The 25,438-nt window shown below is 40.3% G+C and overlaps 1 protein-coding gene across 5 annotated transcripts in view; it reads left to right on the top strand.

The window, feature by feature from the left end:
- Positions 1-25,438, top strand: part of ehbp1 (EH domain binding protein 1) — a 133,327-nt gene that overhangs the window by 73,374 nt on the left and 34,515 nt on the right. For 2 of the 5 annotated variants that reach the window (XM_018661288.2, XM_051076466.1), the window contains 6 exons: positions 11,246-11,396; positions 14,011-14,256; positions 16,546-16,700; positions 21,398-21,536; positions 22,239-22,339; positions 25,276-25,399. In XM_018661288.2, coding sequence (XP_018516804.1) covers positions 11,246-11,396; positions 14,011-14,256; positions 16,546-16,700; positions 21,398-21,536; positions 22,239-22,339; positions 25,276-25,399 — 916 coding nt within the window. Of the gene's footprint in view, positions 1-11,245; positions 11,397-14,010; positions 14,257-16,545; positions 16,701-21,394; positions 21,537-22,238; positions 22,340-25,275; positions 25,400-25,438 lie in introns of all 5 variants that reach the window. The other 3 variants (XM_051076468.1, XM_018661310.2, XM_051076469.1) reach the window with 3 other exon arrangements.

The raw sequence follows: 25,438 nt of genomic DNA, 5'->3' as shown, positions 1-25,438 counted from the left end.
GGGGGCAACAGAATGATTTAGGCAGAGGGAGAGGAGGTAGAGATAGGGATGTAGAGATTTGTATATCTATTAACTAAAATCACGTCTTACTCAAAGCTGCAGGAGCCACGATTTATGTGACAGTATATATGATAATCAAAATAATCAAATCCCTAATCACAATAGGAGCATATATTCTAATTGAGATGAATTATGAACTGCAGTAAGTCTGTTTAGGATCAGAAATATTTTCTGCCCATGGTAAGTAATGAATCCAAACTTCCCTACCCTAGCATACACTATATCTAATACTACTAATACTACTCTAATACTATATCTAATATGAAGTACACATATCTCAATTTTTTTTTTCAAAATCTGAGAAAATTACGCACCCATCAAATTGTGTTTCAGCTCCAATTAGATCAAAGTGAGAGCCAACAAATACATCACTTTTTCTACACCAAATGCCAGACCGCTGAGAGTGAACTTTTACTCCCCTATTCGTAGACTTAAAATAAATTCATCTAATCTATCATAATCCTGTAATCGCTTGATTGTGTTTAAGCTTTTTAAAAATAAGATCAAAGTGAGACACAACAAATGCAGACAACTGTTGGGATGATAATTTAATGGTTATTTAGTTTTCTTCTGCTTTTCCCTTTTTACAGCTTTAGTTTTAGATTTTTTGTATTAAAGAAACTGAGGGTTTTTCTGTTGTCATTACAAACGTATACAAACTGACGTATGACATTAGTAGTATCCCATATGCATACCACTACATATCTACAGCAACAGTGACTGCCGTCAGCATGAATGTAGCTGAGTGCCAAACAGTATGTTGGATACTGTGTGTGTGTTGAGTGTGTGTGTGTGTGTTTAGCCCTGTTCTCTTGACCTATGCTCTCCCTCCTGCCATCCCTAATTGTAGCCCACAGTGACTGGTTCTTTCATCTAAGGTCACAGGTTCACTTTTCTCTCTTTCTCTCCATCCCTGTCTTCTCAGTCACTTTCTCTCTCTCTCTCATTCTGTCTGTCTTTTTATGTCTTTTTTTATTTTAAACCAATTCTCTTTCTTTTCCCATCACTTTCTTTCAGTTTCTTGTCTTCTCTGCCTGTACTTTCTCTTCCTCTGTTTCTGTGCCATGTCTCATCTTCTTGTTCCTCTTGTCTCTCTGTCTCTCCTATTCTCTTTGGTCTGTGATGGACAAGCAGTACTACTAATTGTTTTGAGCCCACCATCGCCCCCTCCTTGTCCTCCTAATAGGTGGCCTTCAAAACATATCAGTAGTCACAGTGCTGATGTCTTGTAATGTTGTAATGTCACCACCTCCTACCCACACAGCAGCCAGATGGGTAATTAATGAGCTTTCCTAAAATATCTGGGGCAAGGACTTTATTCTCATTTTATCCTTATTGCAGACATCCCAATTTTTGTTTTAGTCTTTCCCTTGCTCTTTTAGTCTTTCCCACTGGTATTATTTTTAATGGAGAAATACGTGTGTGTCTGTGTGCGTCTGTGTCTATTCGCTTCAGGTCTTTTCACCCATTAGCAGATGAGAACAGTAATTTCACACCGGCCTGGCCAGGCTAATTATCAGGATCCACACTAGGTTTTGGGAGAAGTGTGTCTTCGTGTGTTTGTGTGCATGTGGACACACAAGCATGTGCTCCTGTGTGCATCTCTGTGTAATTCTTTGCAAAAACTGTAAAGCAAATGTGTTGCACCTGTGCACTTCTGCATTCTTTTGAACATTCGTGTGTGCGAGTGAGGGTGGGTGTGCTTGTGGTACATAGCCAAGAGCGCATGCACATGCCTTGGTGTTTTCCAGGTAAGAGAGTTCCCCTGCTCACTGACTCGTTGTGATTCCTATAATTGGGTCCCTTTTGATTTTTGCCGACCAGTACCCCAACCTCCTCCTCCTCCCTCACCCCATTCTCCTTCATCGCGCCTCTCCCTCCTCTCTGTAGTGGGGGGCGGGGGGTCTCCTGCGTCTCTGCTGTTCTGACCTGTGGGTGTTGTCATCTATTCCCATCTCCTGTCTGTCCTCTGATCCTGACTTGACTGTATTCATGTCCTCATTTTCTCCCTGTGTTCCCTCTCTCTCCTCCTTTCTTTCATTTGTGTCACTAGTGGCCAAAACAAAGCCCTCTGGCTGAACCTTGACATTCCTAAAAGTTAAAAAGAAAAAAAAAACACATTATTTCTAAAATTCTGTCAATTCTGGGATTATGTCAAGTGATTAGAAAAATATGTTTGCGAATCAGAAGCATATTATAGCTACTTCTTACATGGCTATTGGCTCCGACTCCCAAACACTGAAGTGGAAAGTTGAACTCTGAACTTTTGAAATGGTGCTATACCTTTTACATTTAAGTAGCCAACTAATCACAATAAAGAGACAAGAGTTTTAGAAACAAGAGTTCCAGTGCTGAATTGACAATACTTGCCACGAGTGGCATCCTCTCATTATGATTAATTTTACATTCCATTATTCAAAAGCTCAAATTAAATCAAATTGTAGCAGTGATGTCACTTTTTCTGCAGCAAATACCAGAACACTGAGTGAGCTTTTACTCCTGTGTCCATAGACCTAGAATAAATGCATCTAATTTAACATAATCCTGTAATCATTTGATAATCTTACAACTCCATAATACAAATATTCTAATTTCAGAGGATTTTAAGCCTGTGCTAAAAAAAAAAAAAGCTTTAATCCACAGTTTTCTTCTCATGGATTCAACACTTCAAAAGGTTACTGGTAAAGGGCTGTCTTTGCAGCAAATATAGAAAAAAATGTCTATTTTGAAAATGCAAATATGGCCTTGTGCACTCTCCTTTTTGTCCACACTTTGTCCTTTACTCCCCTCCTCCTCCTCCTGTCCTCTCTCCCTTTCAACGTTCTCCCGACAGTAATAGTTCTTCTGCAGGTCTCATTTTAATGTGGCTGCTGTCCCTTTCTTCTTCCAGCTCTCCCTTTTCTCGAGTCTTCCTCTTCCTTCAACCTCCCCCCTCCCTTTCTCTTGCTCTCTCTTTTCTTTTTGAAGAATGTGCCCCTAATGAAACTAAATAGTTTGGTGGGGAGTTTCTTTGGACTGTGTGTGTGCGCTTGTCTTGGAGTGTGTGGGTATGTGTCGTGGCTGAATTGGCTGGAGTGGAGATCAAAGGCAGTCTCTAAATTGTGTGTGTGTGCGTGTGTGTGTGTGCACGCGCATGCGTGCAAGCGTGCGTGTGTAACGAGCAAGAGAAAGACAGCTCTCTCAATTGCATCACAAGAGCTGATCAAGCCATCACAGAAGAAAGCTGTAATACACACATACCTCGCCTGAACACTCTCTCTTTCTTTCTCTCCTCTGTTTTCGTCAAGTTATCACATGCCTCGTGCTCACATTTGACCAAGTGGAAGTCTCAAATGTTTTTCATGTCCACCCTGTAGCCCTGGTCTCTCTCTCTCTCTCTCTCTCTCTCTCTCTCTCTCTCTCTCTCTCTATGTCTTAAAGCCACTTTTACATGAATAAAATATGAAGGCTCAAGTCCTCAGACAAGAGAAAATTTAATGTTTATTGCATATGAAATTACAGTAATCGCAATACTTTACAAAGTGCTTAAAGAATTTGTTTTAGCTTGAATAGAGGGCTTAATTACTCTGTCCATGTGTGTGCATTTGTGTGATAGCGTTTAGCATGAATTTAATATAAATGCGTTCACATATTGATGCATGTATATGTGTACATACATTTAATATCCATGACATTTCGCTCTCTTTATGTGGTTTGTGCTTTTATGTGTGACTTTACATGTCACTGATTTTACTGTTGGGCTCTAAAATAGTCTGAGAAACCTCACTCAGGAAGTCAGAAACTTAATGTTCCTGTGATGCATTTGCATTTACTTTTTTTTGCTGTGTCTTAAGAACTGCAAAGACTGGCAAATTAGACAAATTACAGAGACAGCTTATTCTACATATAATTTTTTCACACAGTAGGAAAACAACAGTATTGTTGTGTTCTCTGTGATGTCGAGCAGCTGTATGATGTTTGATTGGATGTTTAAAACGAGACATACAGAATTGGAAATGGAGATTGAACATGAAAATCAAAAATGTCTTTTCCTGGTTGTTTTTGTGCTTAACAACATACTCATACTGACACAATAAGTGAATGGAGTCATGTGTAGTTTATCTTGCTTGCTCATTCTTAATTTCTATTTTAAAACATTAAGGAAATCTACTGTCACTTAAACGTCCGCATCATGAAAATGATTTTCCATCTCTGGTCCAAATGAAAATATTAGCAATTTCGAGGACTTCTGTTTCAAATGGATGCTAATAATGTAATGATAAATGTACAATGAAATTTGAATGTATTGTAGATATTGTATATGATAGGTACAACATAACATTTTTCATTTAGAAAAACAAACTCATCAGTGTGGGGATACTTTCTCTAAACATTTATCAGTTCTTCTGTACTACAGTTTCTTGTTACTTATCAGCAGACATATACACACTGATACTGATACGTCTGCAATAAGCTAATATCAGTTAATTTATCAGCCGAGCCGACTGATCCTACTGGCTTTTGGAAAATACTCTCTCAGGTGCAGAATCTGGTACTAGCTTCCTGTGACTGAAGTACAAGTGAAATTCCTGATGTCATGTTTTAGAGTGAACCCCTCATACACACACTGACTTTCTTCTTACAGAGGATCTTGTGCAGTAGCAGGTTACCTGTGTTTTTCTGGCACCCACCGTCACAGAGTTCAGCTCATGTTCTCTGTCTTTTCTTTCTACTACTCTACTTTCTTTTTTCTCTGTCCTTCTCTCTCTCTCTCTCCCTCTCCCCAGTAATTATCCTGTCTATTTAAAGGGCAAAACCTTCCCATCTTACTCTCCTGTCAGTGACGAGCTCCTCTGAGTTTTGTGAGTGTGTGTGTGTTGAGTAGTCTCCGCTCTACCTGTTCTACCTGTCCTACTGTATAAGTGCCCTTTGTTAAGCAAACACGCACTCACTCACTCACACACACACACACACACACACACACACACACACTGCTGTTAACTCAGCTGTGAAACCACAGTTAAACAGAACTTCAGAAGTCAAACACAAATTTATTTGCTCAAAAAATATCAGCTTGATTTTACACACACATGCTCACATGCACACCTTTGTTCTTTGAATTTGTGACACACATTCAGCACATCAATATTTGCTTTATTCTTAGAAATACAAACAATATTCTCCATAAATACACACCATTTGAGGTGTTTTGCTTTTTATACATGCACCTATGTGAAGCTGCAGCTTTTTCAAAATAATAGTATAGTTTATTTTTATAGGGACAAGTACATAGCATGAGCATAAGTTAGTTTGCAGGCCCATCCCTTGATGGGCCTCTATTTAGATACACACAACTGAACTGGAAACATACATAAAAGACATAACAGCACAAACAATAATGAAATAAAAATAACATAAACCTCAAAAGAACTTGAGGGAAAGCATCCGATCATTTATGACTATATGGTTGATACCTTTAAAAAAAAAAAAACTTTTCTTGAACTTGAGTTTAAAATAATCCCAGTCATTTCACACATACATACCACAAACATGCGGCTTAACACCTGCATACAAAAAAATTACACATGTAATGTATAAACTAAAGCTTAGTTTTATAACCACAAACAACAGCGACATAATACCTCTGAGTAACACACAATCCAACATCAGAGCACACACACACACACACACACACACTACATGTATACTAATTTTTAAATTCTTACACATACACTTATTCACCACTTCACACAAACACACATACATGTATACACTGATACACAGATACACAACCTGCACCATACCACTTCCACACTGAAATCTCAGAGATTTATATTTATGTACATGAAACACACACACACACACACACACGAGGGGGGGGGGGGGGGACCCCTATCATGGGCACACACCCGTCAAATCATAATTAGGCCGTGTCCTGGTTCTTTGATAGCCATGTACAGTGGCTCTTCTTTAATTCTTTATCAAATGCATTGATCACTATGGGCCTCGCACGCCCATTGATCCGCGCACTCCGTCTGGAGCCAGCCGATAAGCTTCTCTCTCTCTCTCTCTCTCTCTCTCTCTCTCTCTCTCTCTCTCTCCCCCTCTTTTTCTCTTCCACTCTCTCCTACTCTCTCCAAACTGCTCTCTTTCAGTTTTGAACACTGAAAGCAGGGAATTTCTAAATTTGGTACATTTAATATTTTTAAATATATTGTTGTGTAGTTAATGCAATATGTTGTGGTAATGTGTTTTTATATCATTTTACAGTAATCTTAACTATAACACAGATAATCTTGCAAAATTAACAACACTGTTAATGTTAAAATGTTCTCTATTTTAATTCAGCTCAGCTGTTTGCTCACTTTAAAATGTAAATTTTAGCTATTATGACACCCAAGTACAAAGAGCTACTAGTTTACTGCTATGACTCCCACCCACCTCTACACCTTGATAATTTAATAATTTGAACAGTACAGTATGATGAAAATGCAGCCATATGAGGTCCAGTAGAAACAGAAACTCTCAGCCAAATTTACCTGTTATATATGAATACACTATAATAACACTTTAATGACATAAAGTGGGTACAGTACAGTATATTTTCAACTGTGTGTTTGTGTTTTCTGGTATATGGCTTTGAATGAAAGTAGCAGCAGCTTAACCACTGACTGAATTGTACCTGCATCTGCATCATGTCTGGATCATCACTCTGGTGTTTGAAACGATGTTTACGAGTGTGTGATTTCACAGCTATGTAACTGGTCGTGTGCGTGTGTGTGTGTGTGTGTGTGTGTGTGTGTGTGCCTGGACAAGATAGAGACCTAAAGCACCTCTTGACTGTGAATTAGCCTGTCATGACAAATGTCTGGAACTGCATGACTGGCTGCCAGACTGGCTGGCTATCTGGGAGGTTGGCAAACCCTTTTAGATAGTGATTGTGTGTTCATCCCTGTGTGTGCATGTGTGTGTGTGGCATCACTCGATGCCCACGCCAGGTCTCTGTACATGACCAGTGGTGCGTGCCCTCCCTCCCTCTTTCTCCTTGCCCAGAAAAAGAGCAACCAAGGCGACAACCTGCTCCCCCTGCTCAAAAAGAGCTTCCAGAGCGGAGAGGGGTCTTCACCCCGACGCCAAGCCTACAGAGGAGCCCTCTGTCTCAGCCTCGCACTCAACCGTTTAGCCTCTCTTCCCCTGGAGGTTCCCTGCAGTCAATAGAAGACACAGTACACGATTGTTCTTGCTGTCGCCATTTAAAAAAGAAAAGTCTCTTCTCCTCCTGAGTCTCCATTCTTGAAGATGTGCTACCCACTGACCACCAACTGACACGCTTTCACTCCTCCTTTTTTTTACTTCTTTTTTCAACCTGGCTTTGATCATGTAACGATGTGGCTGGTTGCGTTTGTGTGTTCTGCTCTTTTTCAAAGTTACATGCTGATGGCTTTTACATCCCCTGATTGTTGTTGTCACTGATTATTAGTGTCCTGTTTTGCCAAATAAAATGGCTATGTGTGTTTATTTTCCCTGTTATGTATGATTTTCATCGCCACTTTTGAAGTTGGGAATAGCAAGATCACGGCTTAGTTTTAGCATAATCTCCACTAGGTGGCATTTCATCACCACTTGGTCAACAAGTCTCCCCTATGTCAGAAAAAAATAATTCTAGTGTATCGTGTTCCTACAGAACGATGAGTTGTAATTGGGATGTCAGTGTTGGTAACAGTTGGGGGACAGGCATTCAATCTCAATATGTCCTACAAAGAGCTGGAATTTTAAAGTACTCAAAATAATGTATGGAAATAACGTACCCACACCTGCATTATTTATAGCTTTGAATGAACTAAACACCATACTAGTAGCCAATTCATGCAAGGATGAAGAATATGTTGGATGAACAAACTCAGCTCACAGCTCTTTTTTTCTAGTGTATGTGTTGAGGTGTGCGTCTTTCAAGTTGTTCATGCTCACTTGCTCTGTCAACACTGTCTTGTACACTTGCATCATGAATGTGCTTGGTTTTTGATAATGAAAAGCAAGTGTAAAGGACACATATTCCAACAGTTCAAATACCACACATGCGCACAAATTTACTCAGCCACAGAAAGATTTGATCCTAGATAATGTCACATATTGTCCTCTACACAATGAAAAGGCTCTCCTCTCCTTTCCTCTCCTCTCCTCTCCCTTCCAAACACATTCTCATATTTTCTAATCAGTGGTTTTGTAGCTGACAGAGCTAGGCGCTAGTCAGATGCATTTTTCTATAGTGTTAATCCTAGCCTCTGGATAGGCAAAGTCAGTTTCCTATTTCCTGTCCCCAAAATGGCCTACAACAATAATACAGTGGAATGTTTTGGAGTGTGTTGTGGCCTGAGCTGTATGTATATATACAGACACATACACAGGACACACTTAAACTGGTAGTTGTATCCATATCTGTAAAGGCCAGATTGGATATCACAACCAGTCCATAGCCGGAAGGCCATTGGTGACATTACTGTTTATCATATTACATTTATAAAAGCAAGGAGAATCCTGCATAGAAAATATAGTAAGGCAGATGGAAGTGAGGGACAAGAGAAGGAAATAGAAGAAAACAAAACTGCAAGTATATACAAAGAAAGACAATTAATTGTTATTCACGCTAACCCATTTTGAGGTGGTCTTGCAAATGACATTATTATCCATTGTTTCCCTGATGATGTGTTTCATCTGCTCAGTTCTTCTAAAAGTTATTATAGGCAGTCCATCCAAGTATGCTTTTTGTTATGAACTGCTTCCTGACCTCTTGTTCATGTGATAGTTGACACCATGCAGTCCAAAACCACTCGCATCGTCTTGTTTCTATTCATTTTTGACTTCTGTCTTATGGCTTTCCACAGGGGGTCAATCTTTGGTCCTCTCTTATTATATGTTGAGCACATTAACATTAATGTAAACAGTCTCCACTGGTCCACTGATGACAATTAGCTATAACAAAATTAAGTTTGACCTATTTGCCACTTTCCGTATTTAGTATTTTTTACTATTTCTAGTACGTTTTATGGACTTTATTTCTTTTATGAAGAGAAATAGTATTACAAGGCGTGTCTTTGTCTGTTTGCTTGTGCTCTACCAAGCTGTGGTGCAGTAAACTCTCAGGATCATCATAATAGTCAATTTATTTGCCCCCCCAAAGTTCTGTCAGTCAGATGAAATTAAGCCTTGGAGCTCTCTCTGTCGATGTCAAGAGTGCTACTAATGATCAAGTTGTGGTGCTTGACCTTCCTATTGAATGTTAATCACATTTTTGAAATCTGGTTTCCAACAACTGACAAAAAAGCCCAGATTTAGTTGTTCTAGGGTATATTTTGTATATGTGTTTTTGTCTTATCTAGCTCTTTGTTATATGGTGCTACACAAATTAAGTTTCCAGGTTTATGGATACCAACTCCCGTTTTCATTCAGCTTAGATATCATGATTCCCTGCTTTGTTGCCTGAGACAGTGCAGTACAGAGCTGAGAATGAAGTCTTGTTATACTTGATACTTGACACTTTTCTACAAGCAGTGTCAACACCTGGTTCTAGCTCATCTCCTCATTCTTTATCTCTCTTTCCGTCTCTCTCTCTCTCTCTCTCTCTCTCCCTCTTTCTTTCTTTCTTTCTTTCTTTCTTTCTTTCTTTCTTTCTTTCTCTTTACCAGTTTCTCTCTAAGGTGTGTTCCCTTCCCCCTGTGGGCATCCCCTTGGGCTCTCTCTCTCTCACACACACACACACACACACACACACACGCACACACACACATACACGCACACAAACATACACACGCACACATGCACAGAGTGCATTAGGGTTGCTGTCATTTACAAAACAGCCCCATTGTCCCAGCCTAACAATGGCTACAAGCAAACAATTGACATGGAAATGGAGAGATGTAGCTCATTAGCGGGCGCTGCTTGTTTTGTTAATGGATAAATGGGCGGCTTCAGTAGGCCAGCCCTAAAACCCCTGCCTCAATATGGAGAAGCCTGATTAACAGAAAACCACAGGGAGGGAGAACAGTGACAGAGAAATGCAGCTTCACTCTCCCTTGGGTTGTATGTGGTTGTGTATGTTTGGGGGGGGCAAGGTGGAGTTTTTTGGAGTGTTTAAGTGTTTGTGCTTAGATTGTGTCATGTAAGACGAGTTTGTGTTAGTGTGACTGCCTCGTGACTTCTGTTGTTTTTGTCACAGAGGCTTAAATCATCCAGGCAATATTCAAAACAATATTTTTTCACCATAGTTTCATCCAGAATTGACTACGGCAATTCATTATTCTTTTACTTAGAAATATCACAACTCGCAGCCTGAATACTTTTTAATCAGTGTGCTCTCTCACTGCTTTGCCCAATCTGTGTTTCAGAACAGCTTTGAATTTATCTTTGAATTTTATTATATGTTTCTCTCTGTTTCAGTATCTTTTTTGTGTTCCTTATTTTCTGGGAATCACATCGTGACCCTCTTGTAGAAACGTAAATTTAAATTACCTGTCTTGGACGTTTGTATATCTTCCAGCTGGTTACCGTATGCACTTATGGCCAGTGCATTGAGTGTGTTTGTGTGTGCTTGGTGGGGTCATTATCAGTTAAGTGTTTGTCAATTGACATCATCAAGGTTTGCCCGTTTGCTCTGTGAGTGAGTGTGTGTGTATATGTGTGTGTGGTGGCCTGTGCTATCAGTAGGATCAGATTGGATCGTCCAGAAAATGGCATTTCTGCCATTACTCTGATGGGGACGGCTCAATACTGTATCTGTCTAGTGCCAAGATGGTCTGTGTGTGTCCATGGGTGATTGTGTGTAATTCCAACTCCATAATACAGTAAGATGTGTACCACAATTGTGATAACAAAAGTTTTTATTTTGTATTTGTAGTAGTTGCTGTGTCTGTGAAGGTTTTATTATGTTGTGTGTGTGTGTGTAATGGGTATAATGTCTTATCTACCTACAGTGTACATTCTTAAAATAGTGATGATGTAATGATATGAATTTGTGTAATCATTAAATAGTATGCAATACAAACCTGTGTTTGACTAGTGTACAGCATTCTGAATTATGTAACACTTCCTCTAAGATTAAGGATTTCCTTCCTTATGAGTTCTTTCTCTGAATGTTTCCCTGTACCTGTACAAGTGTGAGTAAAATTCTTTTGTTCGTGTTTTTGGGGCATATTTGTGTGTGTGTGTTCAGGAGCGGGATGCAGAGCGGCGAAGACAGCTGAGAGAACGAGCGAGACAGCTGATAGCTGAGGCTCGATCTGGAGTCAAGATGTCTGATATGAGTCTGCTGGATGTGTCCAGCACTGAGAGAGGGAAGGGCAGCAAGGGTAGCCCAGCTGGAGGTCAGTACACTCATAAACACACACGCACACACACACACACACACACAGTTAAAATCAGCAGCCGCAAACATAAACATTCCATCTTCATGGACACACAGCATTTTCATTTATACTTAATTTGTCCTCATTAGCATACTTTCAGGGGCCTTGCAATTAACTCACACAGTTGCTAACACTTACTAATACTCATTAACTATAATACAAAAGAAAAGTCACACTAGCATACATAGACTCACTTCCTTCATACACACATGCTACGACTCACACATTTCCATTATACTCTCTAAAGGGGTTCTGCCTAATCCTCAGAGAAAAACAAAATGTCATTTGACAGCGGCCGTGGGCCTAAAAAGCACCACCCTCATATTCAGAACAGCAATTTACCCTGCGACTCCTCCCTTGTCTTGTTCGCCCAGTAATTGTTAATCAACACAACACATTGTGCGGCCAAATTATGCTCAAAATACCAAACACTTCTAATAACGGCTTGCAGGGGTAGCAAATGCTGCCATGCGCATTTCCCACTGCTTTCCATTTCCTCAAAATTGGGGTTATTATGATAATGGCTATTATTAGGCCTCTCCTGTCATTTGTTTCAGATTCCTCCACATTACACCACTCTTTCAGTTGTACTGTTCAGGTAGATTGGGAGCAGTGCTTGCAAATGGAAGGTGAGAGTGTAGACAGGTGAGGACAAAAAGAGTGAGAAGTAGGAAAGGCAGCGATAAAAGTGTAATTGTGAACAAGGAGAAGGAGAGAAGAAAGCTCTTGATATTGTTAAAGTATGGATGATGGAGGGTGACTGGGTTCCTTAGATGATAAGAAGAGGTGGGGGAGACGGCCAAACATTGAGACACAGCTTTTTCTTGGGTGAGTTAGGTATAAGTGGCAAGTAAGGAACAAGCATATAGCACAAGGCGGCCTCTTAAAATGTCTAGTATTGTTTGACCAACAGTCCAAAACCCTAAACATACTCAGTTTAATGTCATATAAAACAGAGAGAAGGAGAAAAGCTTCACAATTCAGAACCTGGAACCAGACATTTTTGCTTGAAAAATTATGTACACGATTAATCGATTATCAAAAATAATTGATTATGGATGTGCAAACAAATCAAGAACTAACAAACCCTAAACAAGAGGAAGTGAGCTCAGTGAGTTGTTAAAATGACAGAAGAAAGACAGTGAGGCAGAGGGAGGGTAGCACTTGATTTATTTGCTCTTTCAGCTTTTCTGAATTGGACTAATTGTTGATCTCATTAAAAATGGAGTTGGAGGAAAGAACGGAACAAGGGAGGAGGAGGTGAGGAGAAGAGAAAAATGCTGTGGGCTGTGATACACAAGGCCTCCCGAGCAGAACGGCTAATCCTAGCCCCCACACTCTCCCTCTCTCCCCTCAACGCCATTCACGGTCCTTTAATGCAGCTCGGGCTGCCCCCTCCAAGTGTCTGCCCGCAAAGAAACTTTCCAAACTCCATCACCATGGCCTCCCATTAATTAGGCCCGAGCCAGCCACGCAGGAACGGCGCTTGCTCGCACGCTCCACATCGCAGCTAGCAAATTAGAAAAAAAAAAAAGCAAAACAAAACAGGAAATGCTGTTAGTTTGATTCTCTCTCCTTCCCGCTTTGTTCTCAGTCCCTCTCCCCACCAAGTTGTAAATAGCAGAGAAGGGAGCTTGCATTGTCAGACGCTTTTTACTGATTGTTTTGTTTTAATCCATGGTGGGTTATCCATGCAGCTAGAGCTGCTCAGGTCTCCATTTGAGTTTCTCCTAACATGTTTTTTCTTTTGTTCCTAATGTAGAGACACTGCTGTTTCTATTGAGCCCCTCAGGAGACTTAATGGAATATGTGCTTTCATGTTTTTGTGGTTTTTGTTTGCTCTACCTCTTTTATCTGGAAACAGAAATTTTGGCAACAGATCTTTGACTGAGGAAAATTAAACAGAGGTCTCAGTTTCACTCTGTGTGTCGGATATTTTTGCGCCCATGCACATAAACCCACACAGTATATACAGACACCAATCAATCAAAGTCCTTCCTTGTCATTCAGATGCAGTCTGCTGCCTTTTCATACTATGAATTGGATTAGATATTATGTTGTTTAGTTGTACTGTTGGATAGATTTATTATTAGTTTAACACACAATCTTCCACAGACACACCTTCAAGTTCAAAAAGTTGGACTGGACTAAATATAAATATCCCTGCAAACAGGGTGACAGCTATCATCCCATCAAGTATACTGTAGTGCTGCAGGGGGAGATGTAGACAGACAGGGGGTGGTGGGCATGTTATGGTGGATTTTGAGACATTTAAGAAAAGGATTGTTGAATCGGGTCACTTACCATGTATTCAGGCTGCTGTTAACACAAACTAACCAAGCTTTTTTCCCCCACTTCACTCCTCCCTGTGTCTTCATTTTGGCCTTCTATTCCTTTAACACCCATTTTTTTTACTTCTCTCCTCCTCACTCCCACTTCCTTCCTTACATATTTACTTTCCCTTTCTTTTATTTCCTTTAATCCTCATTTCATTTCTTGTCTCCCCGACACTCTCTCTTCCTATGTTTCCATCCATTTGTCGTTCTCTCTCTCCCACTTCCATACCTTACAGATGTTTTGGATGGAGTGAGAGGTCATCATGAGGATGATGGCGAAAGGGGTGAGGAGGAGGAAGAGGGGAGGGCTGAGGAGGAGAAGTTCCATTTCGGTGGTGGTGGTGGTGGTGATGCTGTTGCTGCAGCCACATCTTCGTCTGCACTGATTACTAACCCACTGCCACTGGAGGCTTCACTTCCGACCACTTCCACCCTGGGGCCCCTGGAGCTTACTAACCCTGGCTCTGAGCTAACCTCTCTGGGTAAAATCTGTGGCTGAGGCTGTGTGGTGCTCCATGGTTCACTGTCATATTTGCCTTTTTTCTAACTAACTAATTTACCAGCTTTAGCCTTCTTTGACTTATTTCTTACATATTCAGTGGTCAGTTTTAATACCCATTCACATATACACTAATCATTTAAACTTTCTCTAACTCTCTCCTTCTGATCAATCACTCATTAATCCCTCACTTGCTAATATACCTGAATGTGAATGTCCAAATCACTTATGCACTCCTGCCCAAACATTACTCAATTTGTAAAATTTTCCTGTGTGTCATTGTGATACCCCACCTTATCTCCTCCACCTAGTAAGGAAACCTGCTCACTGCAGTGCAAGCATTTACTCAAGACCAGTCATGCAGTCTGAACTGCCCTCATCAAAATTTGAACAAGCTGGCAGTCTGATCTAAGCTTTACTCACCCACTTATTCACTTCGTTACTCACTTACACGCTCTCCTGTCACTCACCTGGCTGCGTGCTGTCCATCTTTCAGCGCATTTTCAAGAATTATCGTCTACTCACTTTCTCCTGTGACCTCTGCATCCTACTGGCTTTATACCCACTGGTGCTTCACACTGGAGGAACTAACACAGTATACATTAGTTTAGTGCTGCCATACTGTTGTTTTTTCTTCATATTTTCTTTCTTTAGAAACTTCTTTAAGTCGTAATTAATAAACTCTGTAAAGTGCTCCCCAGACAAAAATAAAATCATATCTTCAGGAAAGCATTTGCTCAAATCTTCAGAGGTAAACTAATTACTTTGTTTTGTATTTAATTTATTTTATTTGCTTCCCCAATTTTTCCTGCCGATGTGAGATAGGAGAGAGTACAGTGAGGGACCAGAAGAAACAAACATGAAAACAGACAAATGCTTCCTCCAGCTTTGAAGTGCAATATCTCTGCGCTATTTGTATTTTTTCCTCTCCCTCTCACCACGTTTCTTTTTTTGTTCTTCGTTGGTGGTAATTTTAATGTAGTCTTGAAAGAAATGGATGGTGGTGATTGTACCACTAAAGTAGCTGATACCACTCTTCATTCTGTAAATATTTCCCCCCAAATGTTCATTATTTGTCATAATTTTCCAGCATCCCAGGTCATTCACCCACACCTCCTCTGCTCTGCATTTTGTTCTGTGTGTGTTGGTATGTTTTGTGTATGTATATGCTTCTGTACGTGTGTTTCTTCTTATCCTCCAAGTTCAAGAGAGCATGTGTGTCCATTTGGCGTCTGCATGCATGCATCACGGGGTGTGTGTGTGTGTGTGTGTGTATGTCACGGGGGGAGATGACACATGAAACGGTTGCCCTCCTGTTCTTTCATCTTCTTCAGTGCAGTGGTCTGGCCTGGCAGGGGAGCTGTGGTTACCAGTCCCTGGAAAATAAAGCTGTACACAACTACTGGAAGGCAGAGAGGGAGTGAGAGGGAGACTGAGGGAGCAGGTAGAAAAGGAAGAAAAAGAAAAGGGGACAGAAAGGATAAAACTAAGACATTATCCTTAATTCGTTTAGAGGTTATGGAAGAGAGGAATTTAGGTTTGACAAATGTCAAACCTATTATCATTTGGATAATGATAACTTTTATTTATTTAATTATTTTTTGCTCAAACAGTTTTAGAAAGGTGTTGGTTCAGCTTAATGATCACTTTGGAGGCTGTAGTTATGGTGCTGTTGAACTGGAACTGGAAAATTTCCTGACATTTAATTCACTAAATATTACGAACTCTTGAGAAAGAAAGAGTGAGAGAACAAACACTTTAAAAGGAGACCCTCTGTCTGTCTTTTTCTTTCCCTCCATCTTGCCCTGTGGTTACCATGGTGATAGTCCCAGCAATGTACACTCAGTGCCTCAGTAGCTCTCTGCAGTACAAACAGGACTTAAGGCTGCCTAGTCTGTCCAGATCTCTATCTTTCTCACACATCATATATATACACAGTATATACGCTGTATATCTCTTTCCACTCATGTGTTTGTGTGTATATGCTCCTTATCAATTGGCTCTGCCCGAGTGTGTGTGTACATGAATGCAAACTAAGTTGTCTCCTTTCTCGTCTTTTTAACTTTGTAAAAGTATCGATGTGTGTGCGCGGTGTGTGTGTGTGTATATGTCCTGTATGTGATGTACAGTGCCTGTGTTGATTTCTGTTTTTTTTTTTTGTTTTTTTTTACAGTGTTTGTTTTTACAATTGTATTTTTTAATTACATTTAATTGTATTTTTGATATAAACACGCACTGTTTGAACCCATTGTCCTCTTCTGTCTCTCTCCAGGTACCAACAGTAAGCACGTGGATCTCAAGTTTAAGAAGCTGGTGGAGGTCAGCCCCAGAGGAGTCACCTCCCCTTCATCCCCGTCCTCCACCTCCTCCTCATCCTCACCCACTGCCTCCTCTACCTCCCCACTCAGCCCTGCAGAAGGACTGGAGGTACGGTCATACTCACCTCAAAATACACACTGGGTATCTATATTTTCCTTCTTTGTATCTTTTCTCTGTACATCTCTCTTCCCTTTCATCTGTCTGCCAGTCTATGTGTTTTTTTCTCTCTTCCCCCCTTCTCTGCACACCATCAAAGGGTCAGTCCAATCAATCAGGTCCGATTGACCCTGGTTGTCAGCTGGCTGACCCTGTGTACACATCAGTCAGTTGGACCACTTCATGTGAGACTATAGTTTATCCCTCCCATGTCCATATGAGTCTGTCTAAAGCCTTGACACACACATTGTGGCATCATAATGCTCTACATAACATGTAGCAGTCTCCTCTATTGACTATGACCTTTTCAGACAGTTGCTGTGTGTCTGGATAGGTGGGGAAGGGGGGCTGCTGTTGCTGCATGTGTCTATATCCTCTGATGTCAATATTGAGTCAACAACGCAGTCGGCCAGTCTTAACATCTGTTTAATTGATTTTGAATGTCAAGTGGAATAAAGTGAGTGTGTGTGTGCTTGTGTCTGTGTGTGCGTATATGGCTGTTAGTACTGTGCTTATGGCAACACAGGGTGTCTTTGATCATCAATTCACATAAACACCCTCTTGTGTTCAAAGCCTAAAAGGCTTAGTCCTTTATGGCCAAAAGAGTGTGTATGTGTGCATGTGTTACCACTTGACCCTCACAGAGGTGGAATCACCTTTTGGTTGACACCAGACCAAATCTAAAACACTTTACCAAGAAGTATGTACATTCAGTTTTTTGCTCTGCCCAATATTTAACTTTTGATTCTGTGAACTTCGATCAGCACATGGGAACTTCAGTACCATCAGTGTATAACTGTGGGTGGGGCCTCTAATAGCTGATCATATTTTTAAACATACTACTTAGCTGTCATGACATAATTTAATATAGTTTCTAATAAATCTGCACATAGAACTAGAGATTTTGTTATTGCTTCACTTTCTGTTTAGAATGATGTCAATATTAGTTGATGAACTACATCACCTTCATCATCATCTAATCAACTAATTATCACCCTCTTGTTATAAAGCCAATAATCATTGTTAGCTGTTGTATTTTAGGATTGAAGGTCCAACAGGTAATGTCATGTATCAGCAGCAAGCATTACATCCACTACATTTTCTCTTTTTATTTATATCACAATTGTTATATGCTGTCTTTAGCTATTATTTGCACTCAACTAGTTCTCTCTTTTACCCCCATGTTGGTGCCATTAATGGTCCACAATGTGATATAAATGTGAAGCTGCACCAAATTATATTCAACACAACAGAGCTTAAACAAATCAGTTATGTCTTAAGTTTTTTGCAGTTAATGGTTGCACATTTACATAAATGTATGTGTATGTGCAGATGTCAATTTACTTCATCTGTCCTTTAAAAAAAATGGATAAACTGTCTTGTCCCAAGAGGATTGTGCATCCCAAAAGTCCTTCAGGCGGGTGGAACGACCTGCAGGAACATCACACACGCACATACACACGCTCTGCCTCTCATTAGCGATTGTGTGTATGCGCAGCCTCGGTGGCGCACGATAAGGGCATGCGACGCTCAGCAGACTGCAACATTAGTCACGCAGCCCCCTGCATGCACATTCACAGACTCACACACACCAAAAGCACTGAATCACCACCGCCACAGCTTACCACAGCGATGATAGCAGCGATAAGAGAAAAAGAGAGAGTGAAAGAAAGAGAGTAAGATGGGAAGAGGGAGGGGACAGCCTCAATATCTGCTTGTCCCAGAGCGTAAAAGAGAGACAGAGGGGTAGCCAAGTGGGCAGGTGTTCTGTGTGTGTGTGTGTGTGGGGGGGGGGGGGGGTCCAGAGAGAGAGACTGAGAGAGAATGACATTGTATAGTTAGTTTTTAAGAAGGTTTTGAAGACCAGTGGAGCTGCTGTCTTTGGTCATCATCATTTTGGTGTGTTCATGTGTGATGTTCATAAAGGTCTAGTTGTAATGTGGCACCAGTTTAACCTTGAAGCAGTAGCTGTTTAACCTCTGGTTGTAGTCCAATGAACACATCAGATTCACAAGTTAAACAATAAGTAATAATTGGGTGGGCAGCCTGAGTGTCCTAATCAGTCTCCTCAGGGATTTACTCTTCTGTTAAATAAACAGTTCCTGTAGATATTGCAAAGGCTTGCAGTTTTCACCAGTCACTAAAGTAAAAATATAAAAAAACAAATCCTTCACATGAAAATATGACAAGGACAGCAACGTTAATCCAATAAATCCTTTGACATCCAATTATCAGTGATTGTTACACTTTTCCCATAAACAAACATATTAAATATTCATAAATCAGCCACTTGATGGATTTCCGTCCACAGCAACTTATAGCACCGTGAGTATATTATTTGTTGAGTGGGTTGCTGAAATGGAAATCAAATTCTGAAATCTACTGTTTTTTTTTAGTTGCGCTTATGTGACTTACTCACACCCCATTTTAAATTGTCCTTTTGTATTCTTTTACAATGTGTTTTAGTAAGTTAGTACATATCCACATACCTGGGAATGAGTGCTTAATCAGTGTAAAAGGCGGATGATGCTGGCTTTAAAAAAAAAAAAAACCAAACAAACCAACAAACAAAAAAAACATTGTCCCATAAAACCACAGTACATAAAATTAATTTAAATTTATGTTGTTGAGACTTAAGCAGAGCACCCAATTCACTCAGAGCAACCACACCCAATTTGTAAAATAAATTTGGAAATTACCGTAGTATTTCTAAGGAAAAGGAAAAGTATTTATGTGAGTATACATCTGAGTGCCATAATTCAATTCAAATGGCATCACATAATTTTTCTGTATTCATCAGGTTATTCATAAAGTTAAGTTTAAAGGACTATGTAGACATATAACCTGCAAGTGGATAAAGACTATACTGCAACAAAAAATAATAACATAATAATAACAGATCTTTCAGCAGTGAAAATTGTTCAAAAAAATATCTCCATTGAAGGAGAGCAGAAGGCAGAAGAAATCTAACCCATTCCCATTTCAATTAAAGTGAACAGGGGCACTATTATTTACCACAGGAAGGATTTCCACCATTAAAAAATTAGTTAGCAGTTAAACATGAAATGGAGAAGGGCTTTGTGCTTTACAATCTGTCGCTTGGGACCGCTGTATTTTCAGCCTTAACGTAAACAGAAACCACTTTCATTTGCCTCTGACCAACATGTTTTTGTGATTATGGATTCAGGATAATGGATTCAGTTTTGGATTATTTTGGAAGTATGTGAAAACCAATGAACCCTACCCAGCAGTATACTGAGAGAAGGCCCTTACCTGTCAATGTTTTATCTCCTGTACGTTTCCTGCAATCAGGAATTTAAATTTACCCTGCTCCTCTGGATTGCCTTGGTGTTGCCCCTAAGGTTGACATGCACACACACAAACACAGGCACTTTCACACATCCAGCCTTACATTTTAAAATGTTTAATTGGGCATTTTGTACATAGCACCTCATAAATAAATTTGCCTTGATTTGACTTGACATAAGGTTTTAAGTGGCTGGTAGACGCTGACAGACTAATAGACAAAACAAAGTGAGAACAGACTAATTGCTGACATTGTTTTTGAAAGTCAATAATCTGAAGCTAAACTAACAACTCTCAGTCTACAGCTTGTTCCCCGCCCACACTGTCTCTATTAGTCGTCCTTGCTCTGCTTGACTATCTCCCTCTGTCTCAAGCAGTGGAACATGTTTGCCCTAATTGTCGACTTTATTACACGTTTCGCCGTCTTATTAACGTTGCCACAACGTCAATCTTAGCCCGAGTCAGTTTCTTTTCCACTCGGCTTGGCATATTTGGAGGCCTGGTAATAAAGCATTTCTGCATGCCGTTTTTTGATAGCGGGAGAAGCAAGCGTGTAGCTTTTTAACACATGTTCACTTTGAAAACAATAGCGTTTTTTTGCATTTTGCATAATCTGAATATATTTTCTGGCTCGGGGTTTTGTTGAAAGTCAAGTTAATTGCCTCCTTTTTGTCTCTCTCATGAGTGTGGGAGAGAATGTGTGTGAGTGTGGGTGTCGGAGAGAGGTGTTCTCAAACAACAATGCAGCTAACATATCAACTTGTACCAAATTTATTTCATGGCCTGTCAGTAGGTATGTTTGCGCACACATTTTTACATGTGCAGTAATGTTGTGTGTGCATGTTTTTGGTCACAATAATTGCAGAGCACCTGTGAAATCCTGAAACGGCTGCTTAATAAAAGCTTGAGAACAGATCTAAATGACTGGTAGACGCTGACACAATAATAGACAAGATGTGGAGAGGCAGCAGACTAATTGCTGACATTGTTTTTTAAAGCCAGTGATTTAAAGTTTATTCAGCTACTCCATCTGTGCTTGTGTGTGTTTTCTGTTTGACATGTTGTTTGGAGATGATCTGTCTTTGTGCACTTCCTGAACTTTAATTTATTCATCAGTTGCTGCTTTTACACATTTCTTGATATCTCTGTGTTGTGCATTTTGAGAACAGATGAGTGATAATTAGTGATTTGGCACAGTGCTGTGGATGGTTTACCTGAGAGTGCAGCAAAAGACCTCTTGATACATATATGTAATTGCAAGTAATCATTATTAAAATGCACAAAAATATTTTCCTGCGATAGTACTTGTTGAGACTGAATGCGTATTCCTCTGTGTCTAGCAGAATAATGCTGAGGAGCTGCGAGCGGAGCGGCTGCGCAGAGCAACAGAAAGGTTGCGTAGCCCAGTAGTCTTCAACAAAGACTCTGCAGTCCGGAAAACACAGCTGAAGTCCTTCAGCCAGTATGTGGAGAGCAGACCAGGTGGGGGAACAGTACAACACAAACACACATACACACACAATGCATGCAGTATTTACTCAGGGAGGTATGTTTGCACACAGTAACATTTGACTTGCATACATCCAATTCACACCCTGCCAGCAAGTAACTGGCAGGGACCTGCACAGACATTTTGAGGGGCAGTGGCTCAATTCAGAAAAAAGAAGCTCATAATTATCCACCTGTTCACCGGCTGCTGCTTTGAAACCAGCTTTGTGACGAAAGTCTTCCTTTACCTGTCCTTGCCAACAGCCAACAATTAAACTCTCAAGTTATCTGTTGCAACCTGCAAACCAACCATAACTGCAGTATTAGTCACCCATGAACACCTCATGAAGAACACCACACATCCATATACAATGAAAGAAACGTTTTATATGGAAAAAGCTGTAACTCAGTCAAAGAAATGACCGCTGACACTGGAGATGATAATGCCACTAATTGATAAACCAGAGCATGGCAGGCTTTCTTTCTTTTCCTCTTAAGAATATCAGCATCAGCAGCAGTAAACACAAAACTGCCTCACTGACTCCACCACCAACATTGTCTGAGTATTAGTTCAACAACATTTATATGCAAGGACAGATCACTGACAGCTAAGTATAAATTCTATGTGTGTTTTGCTTTTAATTGCAAAGGAGATTGTTGTTTTGCTGACATCTGTCCATCTACTTATCCCTCCAGAGGTGAAGAGACAGAAGTCTGTTCCTGAGGATCTGAGGAAGGCTGAGGAGGATAGGGGTTCACCGACAGACATTGATATTTGCAGACCATTTGAGGAAGAGGTTTGTCCATTTTTTTGTCATACTAAATTGTACCTATGTTTGCGCAGAAAGAGTTTAAGGCATACCCACCTACCCATTATACCCACCTGCAACAACTGACCAAAAAAGCAGAGGAACATTTTTAAATATGTATGTGTAAAAAGTAAAATTGAGTTAGTATTGTGATACTCTAGTTTTCTTTTTGGTCTACTTTGCCTGTCTCAGCCTCATGAAGCCTGTGTAATGGACAGATCAAGTTTGAGAAAAGAGGGAAGTTGGGGGTCAAAAGTGAGGTTGGAGGTTGTGTCTCTTAATTGCTCCCTCTTGGCCTTTTTTATTTGAGCTCTCTCTCTGTCTCTCCTGTCTTATATAAATGTGTCAGTGAGCTCTTCTCTCTGTTGCCTCTATGTTTAAATTTCCCTCCCACTCTTCACCTTGTCCACCTCTCACACACATTCCCTCTCTCTCTGCTGTCCTCTCTTCTTTGCACAGACATCTAAGTATTGATCTAACAGACTGCCATTTTAATTATAACAATGCTAGATATCAGCTGCTCTGCCATTTAGAAGTGTATGTGTGTGTCTTGGCAAAGAAGTTGTGTGCCGGCGTGTCCTTCAAGTGTATACACGCACTCATACTCTTCTCAGCCTGTGTTTGAACTTGTGCACACAAAGAGTGTGTCTACAAGAATGCTATTATTTCAGTGAGTGTGTTTGCGAGTGTGTGTGCCACTGGAGACCGCGGGGTGAATCTCTCTTCCCAAGCAGCCCTCTCCTACCCTCGACCCTGCACCCTCCACCCCCTGTCCCATGCGCACACACGCTCTCACACACACCCACCTCCTCCTCCCAGTGCCTGGGCCCCAGGGTTAATGGGTGTTCAACCTTTCCATTATCCCGATCAGCCAAGAATTACCTGCTGAATGATGTTTGCATTAATATAATATATATGGTAATTTCCCTCCTCTTAATTACGGCTGGGCTGAGCGCGGCAAGGGGAGTGGGCTGATCATGTGTAAAATTGATTTGCCAAGGAAAAATATGGTGATAGAGCGAGAGCACGCAAGGAGGAGGGAGTTGGGGCGGGAGGGGGCGGGGGTGGGGGGCTTCTGGGAATCAACGCACACATACACACACTTGCACAAATCACATGTGCACAGAGTCACACAGATGCACACACTGGAAAGAGTACAGGGAAAAAGTGCTGGCCTGGGTGGAATGAAAAAAAACTTTCTCTCTCTCCTGCTCACTAGTTCTCCTTCCCATTAAGAAAAATGAAGTGCATCAGCAATAAAATGGAGATATTTTTCGGATGCATCCTCAGTAGTGAATTTGAATAAACATTTTCCTCACTCAGAGGAGTCTCTGTGGAGAATAGCAAGTAGCCAGGAGACAGAGGTGAAGAGGGGTCAGAAATGGAGTGTGTATTAAGTGCTTATGGTTATAGAGTGATGAGTGTGTGTATGTGTGCGCTTAAGTATGTATAGTTATGGTATGGCTGCTGTTTGTGTGTATGAGAAGTTGGCTGAAGACTGAAGTGGCAGAGTGTGTATATGTGGGGTTAAGAAGATCTGTATGTAAGGTTTAGTTGAAAGGACTAAATACCAAATGAGAGATGTCTCTTGTTTAAGAATGTTGATTTAGTTGTTAAACATAAAATGGCAAAGGTCAGTGACTGATGATTACTTGCTGGAGGCACCATGATTGATTCTGGATTGAGTATTGGATTGTTCAACAAAATGAAAGTGTTGATGGGGATGTTACTGATTAATTGATGATTAATGCATTGAGAAAACTGCATCAGTTTACTGTGAGTAAGACCCTGTTACCTTGATGTCATGGGAGGTTTAAGTTCATGAAATTGCTGCCTGTCGCCTTTCTCTCGTCATCTAAGTGACTAGTTTAAATATGCCTCTTGCTTCTTTTACCAGTTCATCCCTTTCATTATCAACTCTTGCAAAACTGGTTCTCCAAATAACACCAACAAGGAATTAAAGTGAACAGTTGACATGCACGACAAATGCCTAGACACATAAATACACACACTCCTAAATAAAAACAAGCAAGATTTAATCTGTTGTCAAGAGACTGAGTTAACTTCCCTACATGTTAATTCCCATCTTATTCATGTCATAAAGCCTGCAAGTTAACATGACTTATTATGCTTTGTCTTTTGTCTTTTTGTTTGTTGAGCAGCAATTCTGATTGACAGCATTTTATTCCATTTACTTAATGCTTCAAATCACTTGAATTTGTTCATTTTATTCATACCTAATTTACTTGGGCTGCGCTGTGAACAGAGCAAGTTAATTGTTGAGAAACAAGCATTTTGTTATTTTTCATGTGAATCAGTTATTGATAAGTAAAGTGACCAATAGTTATTTAAAACAAATAGCTTAGAATTAGCATTCCTAAGTGTTACCTTGGTAGTTTGGTGTGACAATTCACTTGAATATGTCTTCATCCACAACACTCTAATCTGGTTATTTAGAGCATTGCTGTTGTTTTAAAATACAAATTACAAATAAAGCTATAATACAGCCATAAAGTGGTTTTGACGATGTGAGAGAAAATCAGAAATGCAGCAAAACTTAGTCACTAACTCTATGTATAATCTGTTATGAAATTTAAACTCTTTTCTCTTTTGTTTTATGTAAGGAAGATTTGTAGACACATTGAACATCCGTTCAGACATTTTCACTCTCTTCCTCCCTATGCTTTATTTCTTCTCTTTTCATTTCTTTTACATTCACATCCTTTCTATTTTTCTATCCTTTCATCACCTTTTTGCTTCATTCCATCTCTGTATTTCTCTACTCTCCCCCATTCTCTCATCCCTCTATCCTTTTTTCTCTGTCTCTGTTTAATGCTATATCGCACTACTCTTCCTTTTCTCTCATAACCATTCTCTCTCTCTTTCTCTCTCTCTCTCACACACTCTCTCTCTCTGGTTGACAGAAGGCGTTCAAAGACACCAGTCAGTATGTGGTTGGGGAGCTGTCTGCGCTGGAGAGCGAGCAGAGGCACATAGACGCCCGAGCAGCTCGCGTGGAGAAGAGGCTGCGCTATCTCATGGACACAGGTACCCCAAGCCCAATTACACTGGAAAAACTGTTTTGGC

This window comes from Lates calcarifer, linkage group LG16_LG22, assembly GCF_001640805.2.
Source record: "Lates calcarifer isolate ASB-BC8 linkage group LG16_LG22, TLL_Latcal_v3, whole genome shotgun sequence".
NCBI classification, from domain to species: domain Eukaryota; kingdom Metazoa; phylum Chordata; class Actinopteri; family Centropomidae; genus Lates; species Lates calcarifer.
Note: the sequence above shows the minus strand (reverse complement) of the source record. Positions and strands in the feature narration are given on the sequence as shown.